The 22,369-nt window shown below is 38.1% G+C and overlaps 1 protein-coding gene across 10 annotated transcripts in view; it reads right to left on the bottom strand.

The window, feature by feature from the left end:
- Positions 1-22,369, bottom strand: part of Ubr3 (ubiquitin protein ligase E3 component n-recognin 3) — a 127,079-nt gene that overhangs the window by 57,087 nt on the left and 47,623 nt on the right. For 9 of the 10 annotated variants that reach the window (XR_003953713.1, XR_003953714.1, XR_374518.2 and 6 more), the window contains exons 10-20: positions 21,777-21,910; positions 18,414-18,500; positions 15,516-15,581; positions 15,335-15,424; positions 14,055-14,183; positions 13,384-13,436; positions 13,148-13,281; positions 12,563-12,648; positions 10,818-10,959; positions 7,261-7,357; positions 1,409-1,550 (exon numbers count right to left, since the gene is read on the bottom strand). Coding sequence is in view for 7 of the 10 variants with exons in the window: in XM_011239758.3 (XP_011238060.1) it covers positions 1,409-1,550; positions 7,261-7,357; positions 10,818-10,959; positions 12,563-12,648; positions 13,148-13,281; positions 13,384-13,436; positions 14,055-14,183; positions 15,335-15,424; positions 15,516-15,581; positions 18,414-18,500; positions 21,777-21,910 (1,160 nt within the window). In the remaining 3 variants the exon portion in view is untranslated. Of the gene's footprint in view, positions 1-1,408; positions 1,551-7,260; positions 7,358-10,817; positions 10,960-12,562; positions 12,649-13,147; positions 13,282-13,383; positions 13,437-14,054; positions 14,184-15,334; positions 15,425-15,515; positions 15,582-18,413; positions 18,501-19,619; positions 19,695-21,776; positions 21,911-22,369 lie in introns of those variants that run through there. The other variant, XM_006500119.4, reaches the window with a different exon arrangement.

The following is a 22,369-nucleotide window of genomic DNA, read 5'->3' as shown; positions in this document are numbered from 1 at the left end:
AGTTGAAAACGTAACTTCAAAGAGTTTCTCAGTAAGGCTTCCATCATTTATCATGAATTATTATTATTGATCATTTGAGCTAGTTACTAACCTCTAAATCTCCATTCTCACATTAGAAACTGAGATAACATAGACTTTATTGACACACTATAATGTCTAAGGTTTGCATTCAGTAACAGAGGGAAGCCTGGCTCTGGGAAATCCTACAAATTACATTTGCCTACAAAATCAACACAAACTGCTTTCCAATATAAAAGTATTCTACATATATTAATGGAGAAGGGGGCACTTTAAATCATTTTTTCTGACTAATCCTTTTGATAAATGATAAAAATAAATCTTCTAAGGCACTTTTTAAAGGCACTAATCTAAAAATCTTAGCCCAAAATAACTTGTAGCTTTTCTAATGGCCATGGGTGACATTGAGAAGAAGTGGATAGAAATCCAAAAGCACTGTTTCACCACATGGCAACAAAAGCACTAAGAGTTCTACTTAACCGATTAATGCATGCTTTCTTAAGTAATTAAAAAGTACTTGTATAGTCAGTAGAGATTTGCATATAGAATACGCTTAGTTTTCTTTTTTAATTATTCAAATGAAAAAGAAAAATTATACATTTTCTTTATTTCTAATTATGTAACAATTATCCCTATTATTTTATAGATGTTTATTTATAAGAGCAATAAACTGCAAGTATAATTATCTTTCATCTCTTATATAGTTTAGGTCATTAACAATCCCAGAGTATACATACATATTGTGTGTATGTGTGCATATATATATATATATATATATATACATGCGCGTGCATGTGAGTGTGTGTATAAACATATACACACACTCTCTCTTTATATTTCATGCAACTTTTAGAACACAATGAGGTAAGTTGGTTTTGTGAGAGAACACTCCCAAACTGAAACAGATTCTAGGTAACAGGAGAATAAAGGATGTTTCAAGTGTCTAAAGATCCCACATTCAAATCCTTCTTTGGCAAATTCCTAAGAGGTAAAAGGCAGAGAAAACCACTATAAAGTAAGTTCACACAGCGACGTGTACTTCTGTCAAGCAGCAGGACTGACTGGCTACTTGCTTCCTTATTCTTGCTTGACAGAGCTCCTACAGCCACAGCACGCCTCACTTTACAGAAGCCATAACAAATACTCCAGTCTGAAGTATTTGTCTGAAGCTGAAGAACAAACATTTCTCCACAAAGAAATACAACTGCTTCCTAATTTTTCAATTTGGAATCCAAAGACATGTAATTATAATTTATCTTCACACATTAAAAAATTTATAAGCATACTTTGCTTTATAAGTGGTGCCTTCATATAGTCATTTAGCTCTTTGATTTGAAAATCATGCAAACACGTTGTAATCCAAGTCACTCTCATCAAATGCCTGCCTTACCTTGTAAAGCAGAGTGAAGAGCACGATGTGTAAAGTTTTACAGTGCAGAAGTCTCATAAGACCTTTATAGCTGGGATGGAGTGATGTTCTTTTCTTATACGGAGGCCAGGGATTGCCAGGGAATTTTCCACTCTGTTTTAAACTGTAAAAATAATTTTAAAAAAAATCAAGTTTATATGGCAGACTCATAAATTATGGTTTAAAACATAATTTACAGGCATCAATTTCTATCTTATGTTTTTCTATACATTACTATTCACAAATGCTTTAAAAGCCAAACAGAGTCAGGCAGTAGTGGCGCACGTCTTTAATCCCAGCACTTTGGAGACAGAGGCAGTCGGATTTCTGAGTTCAAGGCCAGCCTATTCTACAAAGTGAGTTCCAGGACAACCAGGGCTACACAGAGAAACCCTGTCTCAAAAAACAAAACAAAAAACAAACAAACAAACAAAAAAAACCTATATAATACACATTACTTTTTCTTTATTATTAGATAAAAATTAGTTTAAAAAGCTAGATTGAAAAGTGTATGTAAAAATGCTAACAAAAATAAATAAATAAATGAAAAGAATACATAAGAAAATTTTTAGCAAAGTGATTTTCTATCTAACCCTTGACAAAATAGTAATTAGAAAACGTCCCCACTACGAATGGCTGGAATGCAGGTTGGATAGCAGCATAGCCCTCCAACCCCATCCTTGGGCTCCTAAGAGAACTGGGGGCAACAGGAGAAACCCTACCAATAAACATTAACACTGTGGGCTGTCAAGATGGCTCACCAGGAAAAGGTGCTTGCCACCAAGACCTCAAGACCAAAGTCCAATCTACTGGCCCCACATGGTAAAAGAGGAGAACTGACTCCTACAAGCTGCCCTCTGACCTCCAATCACCTGTGGCAACATGTGCGCATGTGCATGCATGTGCACACACACACGAAGTGAACTCAATTTAAGAAATAAAGTATGAGAAGTATGTCTACTGTGCTGTTTAAAGGTGTTGGACTCACACAAGGCCCAGTCATGGAAATAGGATCCCTCTATTGCTGAGACATAGAAAGTCGTTGATCTAAATGTAGAGATTAACGCACAACAAGTAAAAAGTCTGTCTGCATCTTCTAGAACAGAAGAACAAGGGGACCCCAAGACACAGTAATCACAATCTTTTTTTTTAACCATACATTTTTTTTTATTGTTAAGTCAAAGAGATATCAAAATTAAAGCAAACCAAAAAACAAAACAAAACAAAACATTAAAGCAAACCTTACAGGTAAGACTTAAGGAACCACTAAGGAGCATCGAAGGGAGTAGAGATGGAACTAGGCATGGGACAGCTAGGCATCAACACAGGAAGGACAAGCAGGGATGTGGGGCCGTGAGGAAGCCTGGTCCCCGGCTGAGCTAAGGCTAGAGGCCCCAGAGACCCTGAAGGAACAGTAGGAGTTTCAAGCCACCATGTCTGAAACCCTATCTTTAAAAAACTAAGGGGGGGGGGGTGGTAAAAGCACCTAGCACCTGGCATATGTCTGTCACCTGCACCCACATGCAGACTACATTCAATTATCTACTGCAAGGACTGGGACTTGACTCTTCAAGCTTGATGACCCGAGTTTGGATACTTAGCATGGCCATGTCTGCTTGTAACTCTACTTTCAGGAGATGGAGCATCCTCTTCTGGTCTTCACAGAAACCAGGAACACATGAAATGCACTTTTATACATGCAGGCCAACACTCATACACATACAATAAAAATAAACAACTTTTTTAATTAAATAAACTACACTAAAAGAAAATCTACCCAAAAAAAGTCTATTTAAAAAAACAGATGAAGCAGGGCAGAGGTGGTACACAGCTTTCATCTCAGAGCTTGGGACGTAGGGGCAAGTGGATCTCTGTGAGTTTGAGGAGCAGACTGGTCTATAGAGTTCCAGGATAGCCAAGGCTACACAGAGAAACACCGTCTCAAACAAACAAAAAGAAAAGAAAAGAAAAGAAAAGAAAAGAAAAGAAAAGAAAAGAAAAGAAAAGAAAAGAAAAGAAAAGACAAGACAAGACAAGACAAGACAAGACAAGACAAGACAAGACAAGACAAGACAAGACAAGACAATGAGCTCTGGAGAAATGGCAGGCAGTGAAAAGCCCGCCACAGCACCACAGCACCACAGCACCACAGCAGGGTTCTGAAGCACCTTTCCCGCCAGCTGTAGGAACCCAACATCTCTCAAGTACACAAACCCCCACACATACATCTAACTAAAAACAAAATAACTTTTTGAAGTAGAAGCTGGCAGGTTGGCTGAGTAAGTAAGAGTGGTAGCACACAAGTGGTAACACACCAGGGACCTAAGGTGCATCTCTGTCACCTACATAAAGGTAGAACTAACTTATAGCATTGTCCTCTGACTTCCTCTGACACACCATGGCATGCATGTGCCGTTACAAAGACAACATATCCACACATATAATAGTTTTATAGAAATCTTAAATACACAATGGCACTATCAGGATCTGCTATTTCAATAATGGCAGGTAGACCTAAGAGCTAAAACAGAGGATGAAAACTACAAAGGAGCTCTGCTGGCAGAACCCCTCTCTACTAAGAATAAAATCATGATCTGAATTTGATTCAAAGCCACTGACGCTGGTTTCCCTCCCATTTGGCTCACAGAATAATGACAAGGCAATTGTGTTTGGGACAAGACCTGAAGACATTTCTCTGAGAAAGCTAACCTAATCAACCAAACACAAGGCTTCTTAACAAACCTACCTTACAGTCTATGAAAATTCTTATTCACGTATACCCGAATTATGAGAATCTGAGGAATGCCTATGCCCTAGAAGCTGGAAATGAAACAATACGTAATGTATCTCAAGAATGAGTACATTGTTGGGTGGTGGTGGTGCACGCCTTTAATCCCAGCACTTGGGAGGCAGAGGGAGGCGGATTTCTGAGTTCGAGGCAAGCCTGGTCTACAAAGTGAGTTCCAGGACAGCCAGGGCTACACAGAGAAACCCTGTCTCAAAAAAAAAAAAAGTACATTATCTCAGGGATGAGGGGAAGGGGTGTAAAATGAGCATCACTAACCCAGCAAAACCAGTTGTACTGTAACAGGCTGCACACATGAGAACCTGAGTTTGGCTCCTATATCCCAGATAAAAGCCAGGAGCAGTAGTGCACTCTCATAACTGCAGCCCTGGGGGACAGAGACAGCAGATCCCAGGAGGCTCTCTAGGCAATAAAACAACCAGGTCTAAGCTCAGTAAATGGATACTATCTCAAAAGTAAGATGGAGGGCTGGAGAGATAGCTCAGTGGTCAAGAGCACGGACTACTCTTCCAAAGGTCCTGAGTTCAAATCCCAGGAACCACATGGTGACTCACAACCATCTGTAATGAGATCTGATGCCCTCTTCTGGTGTGTCTGAAGTCAGCTACAGTGTACTTACATATAATAAATAAATAAATCTTTTTAAGAAAAAAAAAAGTAAGATGGAGAGATGACTAAGGAAAACAGATATGCCTGTGTCAGATATGCAGGCACGCGCGTGCACACACATACACACACACACACACACATATACACACAGGAGGGGTGGGAGGGACGGGAACTAAAATGGTAAATAGAAGGAATGTGTAAATCAAAGAATTAAATAGGAAAATAGAAAAATATTGTTTAGAAACAGATTAGGGAATGTGATTTTATTGGATTGTATAAAGTAGTTATCAATAAAGTACTCAGACCTACATAGCTAATGACATATTATTCTTTCATAGACAAAGTTAAAGTCAGTGTGTACCTATGCGTTCCTCTGCACTGGTAACCTGAGTCAAGATAACAAGACTGTGGGGATCAGATGTCGGCAGCAACTCTACCACTCTTTAGGGAATGCCAAACTCCCTGGGTAACAAAGACTGTGACTGCTGAGAAATTTTCTCTAAACAAAAGAAACAAACTACTCAGAATTAGGATCTGTAAATTTCAGGCCAGCCTGTTCTATATTTTGAAACCCTGTCTGGAAAGGAAGGATGGAAGGGAGGGGGGAGAGAGGGAGGGTATCAGAAGGGAAGGGAGGGGAGGAGAGAAGAGAAAAGGGAGGGATGCAGACAGAGAGAAGAAATTAGGAGCAAAAACATCAATTTTGCATCTTTAGATTTCTTTTTCTTTTTCCTTTCTCTTTTGATTTTGTTTGGTTATTCTTTGAGACAGAATCTCACTATGTAGACCAGGCTGAACTCAAACTCACAGAGATCTATCTGCCTGTCTCAGCTTCCTGAGTTATGGGATAAAAGGTGTGCGCAACCATGCCTGGCATGTTTCAATTTTTCAACATGAACTATTCAATTTACTTACCCAACAAATAACGACTAGGTGAATGTCTACTAGAAGAGAGCCGCCATAGATTCTGAGGATGAGAAAGAAGCAAGCCAGGCGGTGGTGGCACACACCTTTAGTCCCAGCACTCAGTGGGCAGAGGCAGGCAGATCTGAGTTCCAGGACAGCCTGGTCTACAGAGTAAGTTTCAGGGCAGCTAGGACCATACAGAGACACTGTCTCAGAAAAAGGAAGGGAGGGAGGGAGGAAGGGAGGGAGGGAGGGAGGGAGGGAGGGAGGCAGGCAGGCAGGCAGGCAGGCAGGCAAAAAGAAAAAATATAGAAGGAAAAACATCTTCCCTCAAGGAACAAAGAAGTAAATAAACACCTACAATCAAACGAAGTGGCACAAAAGAACAGAAAATATGAAAAAGGAAGTGGCCAAGTAAACAGAAAAAGGGGACCTCCAAGTGCCTCCTTCAGGATTCTAGACAAAGGCAGAGATGTGATGGCCCTCTGGGCCTCTGAGCTAAGTCTGGATTTGTTGTTTTAGGGAATTTTGTTTTGTTTGTAGAAAGTTTCTTTGTTTTTTAAGTACAGTCTATGATGCGTGCTAACGTGAACATTCATTCATTCTAGTATTTAAAAATCCTGGTGGAAAGAAAGTTTCAGGTCCACCTAACAACTATAAACCCACATTAACAGCTATTTGAATATTATCTGAATAAAGACTTTCTCAAGAGCACTATTTTTCCTGTAACCGGTGTTTTACAATATTGTTGCATATAAGTAAAGTTCATTTTACTCCATTCTCAACTGTCAAGGTGAGCAATATTTTCACCCTTTGTATAGAAATCCATCCCCTGATATCATGCTCTTTGTTTTATATCTGTGATTCCTCTACTCATTCCAAAGCAGAGCGACATAAAGTCAAGTTTCAAACCTGACTGATCAAAGAGCAACTAGGTTTTTCTTTTTTTAATTTAGTAATCATATTTCATGATAGTTACTTTATCAGGTCAATAGCAAAGTTTGCTTTGTTTCTTGAACAGAGATCTCACTGTACAGCCCAGGCTGGCCTTGAACTCAAGAACTTCCTGGAGTTGCTGGGATTACAAGATGACATACTTCATCTAGCTTAATAACAAAATTTTATAAAGATCCTGAGAAAATAATCTAGTTTTTTTTAACCTTTATTAAATTATTTTATTTATTTACATTCCAAAAGTTGCCCCTTTTCCTGGTCCCTTCTTCGCAAGTTCTTCGCACACACCCCACCTAGAGAGGGTGCTTCACCTGCCCACCCCACCTCATCCCCAGCAGCACCCCTCTTCCCTGGGGCATCAAGTTTTCACAGGATTAAGAGCATCCTCTGCCATCAAGGCCATACAAGGCAGACCTCTGCTACCCATGTGTCCAGGGCAACCAACTAGCCCGTGTATGTGTCTAAACTGTTAAATGACCATATCATGTGTTATAACTAAAACGTCTCTACAGAAACCCCAATTACTCTGTAATGACACTAGTCAGCGTGTTAGACTCACAATGCTGTGTATCTGTCCATTGCAGACTGCACGTCTCGGCGGTAAACGGTTCGAAGAATGACCATGACAGGATCAAACTCCTGATCCCAGACTTCAGCTATCAGACAAAAGAAAGCAGAAATAGAAATCTGTCTTCTTAGGAATAAAACCAATCTTAAATTATTTGTTGTACTATTGAGAACATTTAAATTAAAAAATTGGAAGTTAAACTTATTCAATTTGCCTTAGAAAGACCTGGATGCTGTGGTCACTTTTACTCAGTTAAAAAAAGAAAATGTTCTCTTAGGTTCTTCAAGCCTCCACAAACAAAAGTTTCATAACAGAAAACAATGCCTCACTATAAAGTTTAGATCATTGCTATTGGGTTTAAAGATATTTTTTTCTTATTTTCTTGGTAAGTAGGGTACATATTAGAAAGAAAAAGAGTACCTTTAAAATGATTCAATTGTAAAATTACAAAACCTAAATTTAAAATGTACTAGTCAGCTGATTTTCCGGGCCACTTTATAAATGGTTGCTTTCTACTTCTCAACTAAAAGTTAATCATGATTCCCCTTCCTTCTGTACAATTATGAGTTACAATCCTATTACTGTATATATACAATTGGTTAAATAGAGGATAGTTTTAAATATTAAGTTTCTATACATCATTTTCTTTTAGTATTTATACAATTATTTTCAACATGTAATTTTAAGATTTAATATATATGATAAATATAAAATTTATAACCTCATTAATAATCATGTTAGGTTGAAGTGACATTTTAAAAAATTAACCCACTGGGAAAAAATCTGCAAAATCCTAAGTATGAAATATTACAGATGATAACTTAGATGGAACAGATATCTAAAAGGGGGCCTGAAGGGCTGGAAAGATTGCTCAGCAGTTAAAAACACAGGCTGCTCCTCTAGAGAGCCCTGGGTTCAATACCCAGCACCCACTTGATGCTCACTCAGTTACTATAACTCTAGTTCCAGAAGATCTGAGGTCCTCTTCTGACTTCCAAAGGGACCTGACATACATGTGGCACACATCTAGCACACATATATGGCAAGTATATATACATGGTAGGCAAATACTCATAAAATTCTTATAATAATTTTAAAATATGTCCCATGTGGTGGCTCATGAGACAGAAACAAAAGATCTATGTGGGTTTGAGGCCAATGAAGTCTACATAGGAAGTTCCAGGCCAGGGTTACATAGTAAGATTCTGCCTCAGAAAATAATTGGTCAGCTCTGAAATCACAATACAGGTAACACTCAACAGACTAAACAATTTGTATTTATATATTCATGTGTGACTAAAAAGAGGGAATGGAGAGAGGAAAAGTAATTATATTTTAATTTCAAAATGTTTTAAGTGGAAAATAAAATACTAAAAGATGACCTGAGGATAATTTTAGAGCCAGTATCTCTTTCCCTAGGTTAATTTTTTGTTCTGAGACTGAAGAAATGGCTTAGAGAGCACTGCTAAAGAGCACTGCTCTCCAGAAGGACCCGGGTTCAATTCCCAGCACCCACATGTGAACTCACAACTGTGTGTAACTCCAAGATCTGACACCCTTATACAAACATACATGAAGCCACAACACTAATGCACACAAAAATAAAAAAATAATAAAATTTTTAAAGTATTTTTTCTGTTCTCACTCCCTCTAGCAAAATCCTTACCATTTACGAACACAGAACACAGCTTATGCTTGTTTTAGCTTCCAGCACAGGAAACTATTGACTACAGACCTAGTCTGCCTTGAACTTTACTGTGCACAGCAACCATCTACAGAGCTTGTTTATCAAGCAGTTCCCAGACTTAACCTAATCTGGTGATGCTGAGAGCAGCGAGGCTGAGGCACTGGCTAGTGGGCAAGCCTACTGGTGAGGCTGCAGTACTTCATTAAGCCTCACACCACACAGGAACACCAATCCATTCAAGTTCATCTAGATTTCAGGAACAGCCTGTTCTGTACATAATACAGATGTACTCCCCTTTCTCTTTAATGGTGTACATTACACCCAGAGAGTGTATTATTCCTAATTAAAAATGTCACTGGAAATAATACTTTTCTTCTATCCTTTGCCAAAAACAGTATATAACTTCAAAACACATACTGGACTTTCATTTAGAAAATAAGGTAGAGGACCAAGCAACATGCACAAATTTTATTCAACCCCTTCAAAAACTTAAGTTTCTGTCAATCAAAATCTCACCAATTTCTCACTCTTGTCAGTAAAATCATCTATAAATATAGGAGAAAAACCTTAGAAAAGCAACCATACAAGAGAAGGCTTCTGTGTCTTTAAACACAGCTGTAAGTGCTACTGGCATCCTAACAGACTTTAAACTATCTCAGAATAAAATTTAGACAGTGGGCTGGGCGTGGTGGGAAATGCCATTCATCCTAGCACTTGGGAGACAGAGTAGGTAGATCTCTTTGAGTGGGAGGTCAGTTTGGTAGACACAAGTTTCAGGACAGCCAAGGTTACATAGTAAGATCTTGTCTTTGAAAAAACAATACAATGAATGAATAAATGAGAAAGAGAGTGACAAAGACAGAGAGGAGGGAAGAAGGGAAGAGAGGAGGGAGGGAGGCAAGAAAGAAGGGTTGGAGGGAGGGAGGGAGGGAGGGAGGGAGGGAGGGAACTTTCTAACTGAATTAAGAAAGATAATATTGTTTTAAAATTTATGATTCATTTATGGTTAGTGGTCACTTACAGAAATGAATTAGAGTTTCTAAAGTTGTTTTTGTAATTTAGTAATTTAAGAAGGCCATAGTGTAACATAAATACTTTCTGTTGTTGTTGTTTGAGACAAGTTATCTTAATTACATGGCCCTGACTGTCCTGGAACTAGCTAGACTGGGCTGGCCTTGAACTCATAGACCAGCATCTACTTGCTAAATAGAATTAATACTAAGAAAAACATAAATTTATAAGAAATTTGGCAGAAGCCAGGCGATGGTGGCGCACGCCTTTAATCCTAGCACTTGGGAGGCAAAGGCAGGCGGATTTCTGAGTTCAAGGCCAGCCTGGTCTACAGAGTGCGTTCCATGACAGCCAGGGCTATACAGAGAAACCCTGTCTCGAAAAAAGCAAAAAAAAAAAAAAAAAAAAAAAGAAAGAAAGAAAGAAAAGAAATTTGGCAGAAGAATGCCAAAACTGGATTAATACAAGATAACTATTAAAGGGGGAAAGTCAGGGAAGGACTTGGTTTTAAAGTACAAGGACCGAAGTTCCACCCAAGAGCCACATAAAAAAGAAAGGCATGGTGGCCTGTACATATAATTCCAGAGCTGAGGAGGTGTGGACAGGCAAATCCCTGGGGCTGTCTGGCCACAGTTAGCCTATTGAGTAAGCTCCAGTTTCAGGGAGAGACCCTGCTGCAAAGGACAAGGTGATGACACCCGAGGAACGAAGGCAGATCCAGGGTGACCTCTGGCTTCACCCACACCCGCACCTACACACACACACTAATAAATAAATGTACAAAGAACAAAAACAAAGTATTTTCTTTGTGAAACTACAGGCAAGAATACATTTCTGTATAGAGACATACCTTTGGGAGTGTACATGCCTTGTTGCATAGAGCCTCCAGGTTCAAAAATGGGAGCCCTAAAGTCCGCTACAGCAGATAAAACTGATTCAAAGCTATAACTTCCAGGAATAATGCCACTTTTGGGGTTGGGATTTTCTGGGATATAATGTATGTGTCAAGAAAACAAACAATATTAATGACTAGCACCAGCATCAACGTCTACAAATTACTCAGTTCAAATTCATTTTACCAAAATAGAAAATGACTGGCTGTAATGTATAATGTTGGCCACAAGAGGGTGACATAACAGTTCAGTATGAACCTTATTGTGGTTTTAAATATATGAGCCAAATAAATTATATGATGAGGTGGCCCTAAGTATACTTTCCCCAAAATAAATTGATCGAATTCCATTAAATGAAAGGAAAACAATTTCCATTATGTCCATTTTCATCACTGTATAAATATACTGTACCCTTGTTCAGAAAACCAGAAAGAATATACAAAAACCCAGCACAGATGTGTAGGAGTAAAGACTACTTTTCTAAAAGCAAAATTTCTAAAAGCAAATAAAAACAAGTGGGTTCACACAAAGGGAAAGCACCAAGCCACAAATACTCTGTCCTAGTTCATATTAAGGCATGTAATTCTTAAACTAAATCAAATTTTAGAAAATGTTTTTGCTAGCTGTTTGAAGAAATAGTCAAAGGAGGCTGAGGATGGGTTTAACCCGTATCACTGCGATGCGGTTGGGGCTTGCTACCACGCAGTACTGAACTGATGCTACAAAATCTTCAAGTCGTTAAGAAAACAAATATTTTCTAAATGATACCGACATACTAAATTTTGTTAGATATTTTCACCATACACTAACACTAAGATTTTAAGGTTTCATTACCTTGCCACTATGATCAGCCTATAATGGCAGTATTTGGCAGGCAGAAGCAGGAGGATTAAGCCAAGTTCAAGGCCGGTCCACACTGTAAGTTCCAGACCAAGCAGGGCTATACAGCGAGATCCTACCTCAAAAATGTCTGCATAAAAAAAAAATTAATGTATTTAAGGGGGCGGGGCTGGATAGATAGTCCAGTGGGTAAAAGCAGTGACAGCTCTTGCAGAAGACCTAAGTTTGGTTCCCAATACCCACACAGTGATTCATAACCATCAAATCCAGTTCCAGGGGTTACAACGCCTTCTTCTAACCTCTGCCAGGACCAGGCATGTATGTGGTGCACATAACATGCATGCATACAAATACCCATACATGTAAAATAAATACTTTTTTAATTTTTAAAAAAAAAACTACTACTGAATATTCAGCTCTATCTCAGGGACCATACCTCCAGTAGGTAGAGGATAATCCATAAACTTGAAAATTCTTTAAGACTGAGTCTAACAAAAATTTTGGGAATATTTAAACCCCTAATAGTGGTAATTATAAAGACTCTAAGCTCTATGTACTCCAGCCTCGCTACATAAGGAAAAATGACAGGGGTCCCATTTACAAAATGCCCAGCTTCCTCTCCCTAATGCTGCTATGAGAGGCGCAGGTCCTATGTGTCCAGAACGGTCAACCCTGAAGTCTAAGAAAATCTTCCTGAGAGACAGTGAGAGACGGCCAAGCACACAACCTGCCCTGAACACATCCCTCAGCAAACAACTTATCCTACACATTTGCAAGTTGAAAAAAATATCTTTTAAATTGAGATATTTTTAATCTACAAACGTAATTAACACAAGCACAAAATGACACTTTGAAAGGATATGAGGTCAAGCAAAGAGCTATGTGTCCTGTCGTTCATACACAGCTGGGCCACCATCTCTGCCCTGAGAATGTCATCGTCAGACATCCCTAAAATTATAAAAACACAATTAACCTGGAGAGAGACATTATAAAGAAATCACCACATGTTTTATTAAGATGTTCTACAAAATGTGAAGTGTCTTAAGAGTGAAAACCGCGAATTGACAGCAGAGTCTCTGCCTTTATACTGTAGCTCCTGTAAGCAAAGGATTTTCTGAAGACTATTCTAAACCTAAAACTATTAGTTGTACGTGTCAAGATTTTAAAAATACATTCAAACACCGGGCAGTGGTGGCGCATGCCTTAAATCCCAGCACTCGGGAGGCAGAGGCAGGAGGATTTCTGAGTTCAAGGCCAGCCTGGTCTACAGAGTGAGTTCCAGGACAGCCAGGGCTACACAGAGAAACCCTGTCTCGAAAACAACAACAACAAAAGTACACTCAAATATATCCACATCCTTTTTCTTTTTCAATAAACAAGGTACTAGCAGGGGGCTGGGGGGAAGAGAAAGAAACAGTACTAATGACAGTATTTATTAGTAGATTACCTAGGTGTAAACGAAGACTCAAAAGAATCACGAGGAACGTGAGAGCACCCTCTAGCATCGACCGCTCGTGCTCCACATCGAGCACCATGTTGTGGTGCTGTGAAGCCATGGTCAGTAAGTCCACCACCTTAAATCTACAAGAGGGGATAGCGCAAATACATTTTTAGAAAATAAAGCAAAACTGAGTTAAATTCCATATACTTCCTACCTGTCTGTCTTAATAAGCATACACTTACCTTTCAAAGACAGATGATATAAAGTAGTCTGGGTCAAGTCTAGAAGCACAGACCTTTAAAAGACACAAGCAAAGTTTTATCTCTCACATTCAGCTTTGCTTTGTATTAGTCTTGCTTTTAGATTTTTCTGTATCTTCTTCTACTTCCACAAGCCATGAGCCACACAAAAAGAAAGACTCAAAGACTAGTAAAAGATATTAATAATAACTGTGGAGAGTGAATTCCAAATAATAGAAAACTTACTTAGGAACAAAGCCCCACACAAGCATCCACCCACTTTACCTAACTGCCACACAATTATAGCATTTCCCCAGCCCTTAATGAATCTAAGGCTGAGCATAGCACAATGAGGTACAGCCCCTATGCCACAAAGCCTGACAGAACTATTTAGAGTTCTTCCTCTGTTCTCTCTTGCCTTTCCTACAGAAACTCTCAAAACGAGTGTTAGCCGGGTGCTAGCCGGGGCTTTCTCCTGGCTCCTGTTTCTGCTTCCTGACTAAAATTTGACTAAAACCATATGGCCGTGGCCCATATGCTACAGCACCCTTCCCCTGGGAAATAGAAGTACTACATTCTTTCTCGTGAGCTGACGTCTCCCATGCCCACTGTCACCTCTGAAATTAAGATACCATGCACACCGAGACACTCCCAAAGCGCAGCAGCTGGCTCACCTGTAGTAAGTAAATGTCTGGGTCAATCATGGAGTTACAGAAATGAGACTGGACATAGGTCATGGCTTGTCCTTTGATTTGCAGACCATTTCTTACCCACATGTTACTGTGAATTTCAGCAAGACTAGCCTAATGAAAAGATGAATTAGAAAATATATCATCTAAATTCAATAAAATCATATTGTATTAAGCAATCATTTAAATATTTTTACTTAATCATAATATGAGCTAAGCATTCTGCTCAGCATTAGATACTCAATTTAAATATACTTGTTTGTTTGTTTGTTTGTTTGAGTAACTTCTTGCTTTTCCAGTGCCCCAGTTCCTTAATATCCACTTGGATGGAGGCTTGTATTTTATTTAACAAATGCCTAGACCTTAATCTAGGCTTGTTCCCAGACTAGCTTGTAACTCAATTATCCCATCTATGTCCTGCTACATGGCTGGTTATCTCTCCTCGGTTTTATATGCCCGACTTCCTCTGAGTCTGGATGGCAAATCTTTTTTTTTTTTTTTTTTTGTTTTTTGTTTGGTTTTTCAAAACAGGGTTTCTCTGTATAACCCTGGCTGTCCTGGAACTCAAACTCAGAAATCTGCCTGCCTCTGCCTCCCAAATGCTGGGATTAAAGGCGTGCACCACCACTGCCCAGCTAAATATACATTTTTTTGCTTTTGTTTTTAGGACAGGGCCTCAATATGGAGAGATAGAGATAGATCCTAGACTGATGACAAAAACCACTATGCACCTCAAATTGGCCTCTGTACCACTAATATAGGTTTATGTTTAAAAAAATATCCAAACTAATGACTATATTTCATATAGGTCTCTTCTTCAAAGTGTATAAAGGAGCTAGTTTTCCACTATGGCTTCTGGATATATTTATAAAAACTTCAATGAAATCTTTTTGGAAAATGCAGTGCTTCCTTTTCATTCTATTTTTCCTTCAATCCCAGCCCTACCAAAAACAAAAACCATACATAATGTTTAAAAGAAGTGAGCATAAAGCAAGTCTAATTGGTCAAAGTCTTTAATTCAACCTAATCAACATTCAACCTAGAAAACCCATCTTACAAATAAGTGGAAATAAAATTTTAAAAAAATCAGACTAGAGAAATTGTTCTTTCTCTATCAGAATTTAATTCTATCAAAAATCGGATTAGAGAAATCATTCTTACTCTATTAGAATTTAATTCTTTATGTCCAGCATTAACTAAAATTACAGGAGAATGAGTTAACCCAGAAATCCTATTCCAAATGTTTTAGAAGCCTTAATACATACTTGAATTTGGAGTGGGTGAATCATTAGTTTCATTAACATTTCCTGATCCGGTAAAAGTGAATCCAAATCTAGTTCTTGACATTTCACAGCCTAAAAATTCATGGTTAAAAGGTTAGGAAATCAATAATCTCCCGAAAATTATAAATAACACAACAAGATAATTCCTTAAGAACTGTCTCACCTTACTCAAAAACATAGCATAGTAGCGGTGCAGTGGTAGGTGGAAAGTGACTTGGTTAGGAGCTGGCTAAAGTAAAAAAAAATTCACAAGTCAAAGAATATTTAGCACAGGCTTCAAGGTTTAAGCATTGTAAACATAGTCCCACCTACTTTAACTCCTATCCTGTTTTTTAATCAATACTTACAATTTTAGAACTATAGCTTTGAAAGGATCATCTTAATACTAAGTTCTGACGTTTCAAAAACCAAAGTAGAATAAGTTCTTTTGTGTTAAAATGTAAGTTTGAACTTAACACTATACATGTAGCTATAAAAACAGAGGCAGATGCAGATATATCTATATTCCTATCTATGCCCCTACATTCTGCTGAGTTAACCCTGGAAAGAATGAAGCACCCACAGCATGAATAAACCTACGCCCAACGCTTGCTTTCTAAGCACTGTTGTGCATTAGGAATTAGCAGGTAGCTTTACAAATACAGACCCCAGGAAAAGAAGGAAAGGAATAATGAAACTGTAAAATAACCCTAAACATCTGAAGGGACAAAAAACATAGGAGTATTAAAAGGGTAGATACACAAGAGAACACTAACACCAACTTGAAGGGGCTCTTACTGGCGTCACATCCATACACCTATCTGAAACAATCTGAGAACCAAACACAGCACAGCGAACTAAACACCATGAACCCTATCATACAAAAATAAGCTAGTGAACTGAAAACTGAGTGAGAACACAGAAATATCTGCATAGTTTCAAGGTGGGTCCTCACAAAATATCTTATTAGTTACATTGAAAAAAAGAACAACTGTATGCTGAAAAGGCTAGGCAGGTACCATACTGAGTGATCAAAGTAAGCAAACACAGGGACACACACTACATTAGATTAGATGCCATGAAAGCCTCCAACGGCCTTTATATCACTGGAAAACATACAGAGTCTGAATTTAATCCTGATGTAAACTTACACTGAGGAACATCCTACAAGTAAATGATCTATATCTTTCAAAATGCCATGGTCTGGAAAGATAAAGAAACATTGAGAAAAATGTTCTAGAAAGAGATCTGAGAGAAGGTAATACAATTCTCCAAATGATTCTGAATCCCACCACTTTGCTATGAAGAGCATCACTGAGAACTGGAGAGTTAGAAAGTGTACACGAGAACTGAGTCCTATTCCCCTGAACTCATGGAAAGGAAAGACAGACATCCTGTCATGTCCTTATAATCTCAGCACTGGGAAGAAAGAGGAAGGCAAATCCTTAGGGCTAGCCAATCAGCCTGGCCTACTTAGTGAGCTGTATGTCAATGAGAGAGTCTGCTCAAAAACAAGGTACCCAGGTCCTAATGAAAGTAGTCTGTGACATCCACAGACAGTACCACAGGTGTACTTGCATGCCACCCCCCTGAAAAAAATCAATAAGCAGCTACAAAGACATAAATGACTTCTAAGAATTGGATTCTAGATTCGTTTGTTTGTTTGCTTGCTTGTTTCTTGAGACAGGGTTTCTCTGTGTAGTCCTGGCTGTCCTGGAACTCACTCTGTAGACCAGGCTGGCCTCAAACTCAGAAATCTGCCTGCCTCTGCCTCCCAAGTGCTGGGATTAAAGGCATGAGCCACCACTGCCTGGCCAAATTCTTAAAATACATGAATGATTATAAAGTTGTATTTTGCTTATATAAGTGAATGTTCTAACTTATTTATAGTAAGTGTATACTAAAGTTTTGAGCAGTAATGGGGATAAAATCAGTAACTCAAAAGATTCCAGAAAAGAAAGTTCTTTGTATTCATCACTTTTCAGTAAATTCTGACAAAGTGTTTTTCAGAAAAACAAACTGGGCATAAAGATGCCAGAATGAGTCTCTGGCTAGTTAGCTCAGTTGGTTAGAGGGTGGTGCTAATAACGTCAAGGTTTCTGGTTCGATCCCCGTATGGGGCAGTACATGTACTTTTGGGCTAGAGAGATGGTACAGTGGTTAAGAGCACTGACTGCTCTCCCGAAGGTCCTGGGTTCAAGTCCAAGCAACCACATGGTGGCTCACACCCATCTGCAATAATGGGATCTGATGCCCTCTTCTGGGGTGTCTGAAGACAGCTACAATGTACTTACATAATAAATAAATAGATCTTTAAAAAAAAGGAGGAAACAGAACAATTCTCCCTACACAACAAATACACAACAGAGGTCCCACCTGCCCAGGGTTCAGAACTTAAATTGAAGTTGGACAACTGGGAAGGACTGTCCGGTCTCTCTTCTGTACTCAGCACGTTCTGAGCTACCCCTAAGAGAAAGAGCTCCTTCAAGGCCCACAGAGCATGCCCTGTGGCAGCTGTCTGTTCACTACTAATAAAAAACACATTTGTTCAAGCTTCCATTCACTAACAAAGAACATTGCGCAAATAATAAAGTTGGAATATAGTTCTTATGAATCTCTTCTGCCCCATTCATATTTGTGCCACCACTCTTACTCCATAACTGTCACTGAAGCTGTGACTCCATGACACACTTAAGATGGAAAGAGCATGCCTCTGTCCTCAAGGACACAATCAAGCACAACGAAGGTGCTCTGCAGTTTCCTAAATGTCAAAGAATTAGCCATCCCTTTCCCATCAGCTCTGTGAAGTCTTTAATTCTTCTACTCTTATCTCATGAAAAGATATTCATAATCTTCAATGATACATGAAATTTAACAGTTTGTCCTTAAATGCTTTTATATATGCAAAAAACCATACATACCTAGACAGGTTAGAGATGCAGTTCAGCAGTATAGCACTTACACAGCATGCACAAGGTTCTGGGTTCAATCCCCAATACAATATGTATATTAGAATACACACACACACACACACACACACACACACACACACACATACACACACACTCACATACAAACATACCTCGTCTACAAAGTTAATAGCATCAAACCAATCTTGAAGAGCTTCAAGGCAGTACCTTACAACATTCCTGGTATACTCTTGAGTTTCCTTTTAAAAAAAAAAAAAGTTATGTAAATTTCATGGTACAAAAACTGCAACATTAAACTATGTGTAATAGTAAGCATTGCATACTCAGTAGTAAAATTCATACGTTTTCAACATAACTTCTATATTCTCTGTTTCAAGAAACCATTTCTTCATTAACTAAAAATAGCAAACAATGACAAATACAAAATTACAGAATATAATGCGCTTGCTTCTACAGGAGCCTTGAAGTAAAGCAAAGCTGGAAAACACTTTAAATAGACTAAATGCAGGCTCCATTTCAATGCCCACTCAAAAAATACTACAAATATTACAAATTCAGTACTATTATTATTCAGTAAATACTGAGTCTCTTTGGTGATAATGAAAAAGTACCAAAAATAAGTAACTGTGGTGGCCCGAAATCACTGGCAATGGACGTAATGTCACTTAACTGCTAACCTGAAAATGGTTAAAGAGCAATTTTCTGTGAAAATGATACACAATAAAAAGGAAGGGTAGAACATATACATGCTATGATTAGTCTGTAATATCTGGGCTTGGAAAAAGAAATGGAATGAACCATTTCAATAATAAGAACTCTGAAAAAGAACCACAATACTTTATGATAAAATAGATCTACTCAAAAAGTTAAGTTGTAAGTTAACAGAAAACATAAATCTAAAGGCGGCACACCAACACACCTGGAATAAAAATCTCTGCCCCATCCCCTCTAAAAGAATGTGCTGTTTCCACGACATGCTGAGAAATCAGAACTGGTAAGTAAATGGCCCCTTTGGGGGACAGTGAGAAGGTTCTAGCATTAGCATGGTGTGGTTGTACAACTTTGAAAATACATTATAAACCGCTGATTTCTGTAATTTAAGATGGTTAGAACAACAAATTTTATCTAAATTAAGAGAATTATGAAATGTATTTTGGGAAGCAATGTATAACATGAAGGTGAATGTAGCATCACTGTCAAGCAGGACAGCCTCATCAGCTACCTGCGCCTTTAAAAAATCTCACACTCCTCCTTCTCTTTTTTTGAGACAGTCTCATGTATCCCAGGATGGCCTTGAACTCCTGACCCTCTGCATTCGGCACACCACACTTCCCATTCAGCCTTCATTTCTCCTTTACCTTGCTCTTCTCCACGTCCTGTCACTTCTTCCATGACATTATCATATAGGTCCTCGCCTACTTTGCTGCCACCATCCAGTCCAAACATCACTTATCTGGTCACCTTGCCAACAGTCTCACTCTGTCCCAATCTATCCTGCGTAAGATTTATCTTTATAAAAATATTATCTTTACACATTCTGCTCCCCATCTCTCACTGAAAGAAATTTAATGACACTTAGAAGTTAATAACCTGTCTTAAACAAACTAAATTAAGATTATATAATTCATATATAAACAAACTTTGAAGGTCCACAAGATAGTTCAGCAGGTAAAGACAATTGCAACCAAACCTGAGCAACTGAGTTCATCCCCTAGGACTCAAATGGTGGAAGGAAAGAATTGACTCCTGACTGCCACATCCTATGCTGTGGTGCATTCATACACACACAGCATCCCATAAGGATAGATGGATGGATGGATGGATGGATAGATACACAGACTGATTGACTGATGGAGGGGGGGCGGGTTAAGGGAAGGAGGAAGGGAAGGATGATAGATGGATGGACAGATAGATAGATAGATAGACAGACAGACAGTTTTGTTTTGTTTTGTTTTTTAGGAAAAATAAAACTTAGAAAACCAAATACACATTTTTACATTTTGGACACTCTGTTTTATGACTGAGCTTAAGTCTAAACAGCAAGACTTTACCACAAAACAACTTAACCAAAGATACTGGAAACGAATTTGAAGATGGCCTATTAATTCCATATCTAAATAGAGCATATAGCAACACTGTGTTAAGATGATCTCTCCTCATCCTCCCACCCCCACATGCATACCTGCCACAAGTAACTTAAAGTTTGTGAGTTTCTCCATAATATGGGCATAATACTACCTACCTCCCAGTAGTCATGAAGATACAAATGAAATTATGCATATAAAATGTTTTATGTCTGTCTAGCACTAGACTTCATTAGCAGGTACTTGTATGCCCCGAGAGTCAGGAGAGACTTATTGCGTCTGTGGTAATCAAAACTTGTCACTAGATGGGAATAATTATACAAAGACAACATATATCATATGACCCAAAAGTTTTATGTTACTTAATCCTTTGCTTTTATATTTTATGATAGAGAATGTAGATGCAAATAGTGTCTCTCTTTGTCTCTTCCTTTCTCTCTGTTCTTTTATCTCTCTCTTCCTCTCCCTCTCCTCTTTCTCTTCCTGTTTCTGTGTGTGTCTCTCTATCGGTCCTTTCTCTCTCTGTTCTTTTATCTCTCTTGCTACCCCAGCTTGCTACCCGCCCTCTCTTCCTACTCCCCTCCTCACACACACACATACACACACACACACACACACGCGCACACACACACATACACATACATACACACACACACACACACACACACAATTATTAGAAATTTGAAAATTTTACATGCCTAAAGAATCAACATAAATAATCTGACCTTTGAAATTTGAATTAGACTACACTAAGCTGTAAGGGATCTGCATTTAGAAAATAGGTAATTCATGGGAGAAAACAGACTCAAAAAAACTGCTGAAAGAAAAACATAAAATTTAAAGGATAGATGGAAAGAAACCTCATTATTACTGAGAAGGAAAATCTTCATGAAATCCCTAGTTTAATTGATTTAGAGAAATCTTTCTGATTTTCTAAAGACTTATTAAACTAATGCAAGTTGTGTGAAAATGAGTTTGTGCATACATTCTTAAAATTATAATTTTTAAGTCAATCTTGATAGCACACACCTGTAATGCCAACATTTGAACAGCCTGAAGCAGAAGGATTGAAAATTCAAGACCAGCATGTGAGACAAACAGAGTTCAAGGCCAGTCTGGGCTATATAGCAAAAATGTGTGTAAAATTATAAACTTTTAAGACTGTCTTTATCTTTTGAAAGATACAAACTACGACAACCAAGAAGAGTTAAAATGAAACAATAACACCACAGGCAGATTATTATGAAGTGTCAACAACTGTTCAAAACGGGCAGCTGGGAAAGTCTGATGATTTATTTATTTGAATTTCAGTATAAATTTGAATTCAATTTGAAATCAAATTAAATACTGCACATATGATATTTTCTCAGATTTCTTTCTTAAGTCATTATTTTTAAAATGCAGAAATTAACAAAAACATTTCCGACATACCCTAACTTTACAATGTGATAAAAGCCCCCACATGGGTTGTGCACAGGCTTCCAGCTCAGCAGCAAAGGCAGCATAGTAGGTCTGAGACTCAAATTCCACGTGCTCATTGAGCTCTCGCTTGTTCAAGTTCATACCTTGTAAGAGAGGAAAGTACATGTGGGTTTGTCAGATAGACACGTGTATGTGGCTTAAAATCAAACACTTCCCTATACTCAACATGTTTCAAACAAGTAGCACCAATTATACAGAACACATATAAATAAGCTTACAATTAAATACAAACACAGTTGGCTCATTTTTTTTAAGAACTGTCTTAAGGTAACATTTCTAAGAAACATTTTGTAAATGTCAACAAACAAATTTATTATTTTTATACAAGAAAATAAAAAACAATTGTAATTGTTGCTAGCCCAAATTGTTACAAACAGGTTACAAATATGAGAAAATAGATTTTAAGTTTCTAAATTAATGTTTTAAAATGCATGTTTCTTAATAAATCCTTGCTATGTTGCTGTAAATAACATATTAAAGTTCTTATAAATACTAATTGATTCAAAGGATGAGACACCTGATTTATAACCTTAATGGTACAA

The sequence above is a fragment of the Mus musculus genome, chromosome 2 (genome assembly GCF_000001635.26).
Source record: "Mus musculus strain C57BL/6J chromosome 2, GRCm38.p6 C57BL/6J".
NCBI lineage: Eukaryota > Metazoa > Chordata > Mammalia > Rodentia > Muridae > Mus > Mus musculus.
Note: the sequence above shows the minus strand (reverse complement) of the source record. Positions and strands in the feature narration are given on the sequence as shown.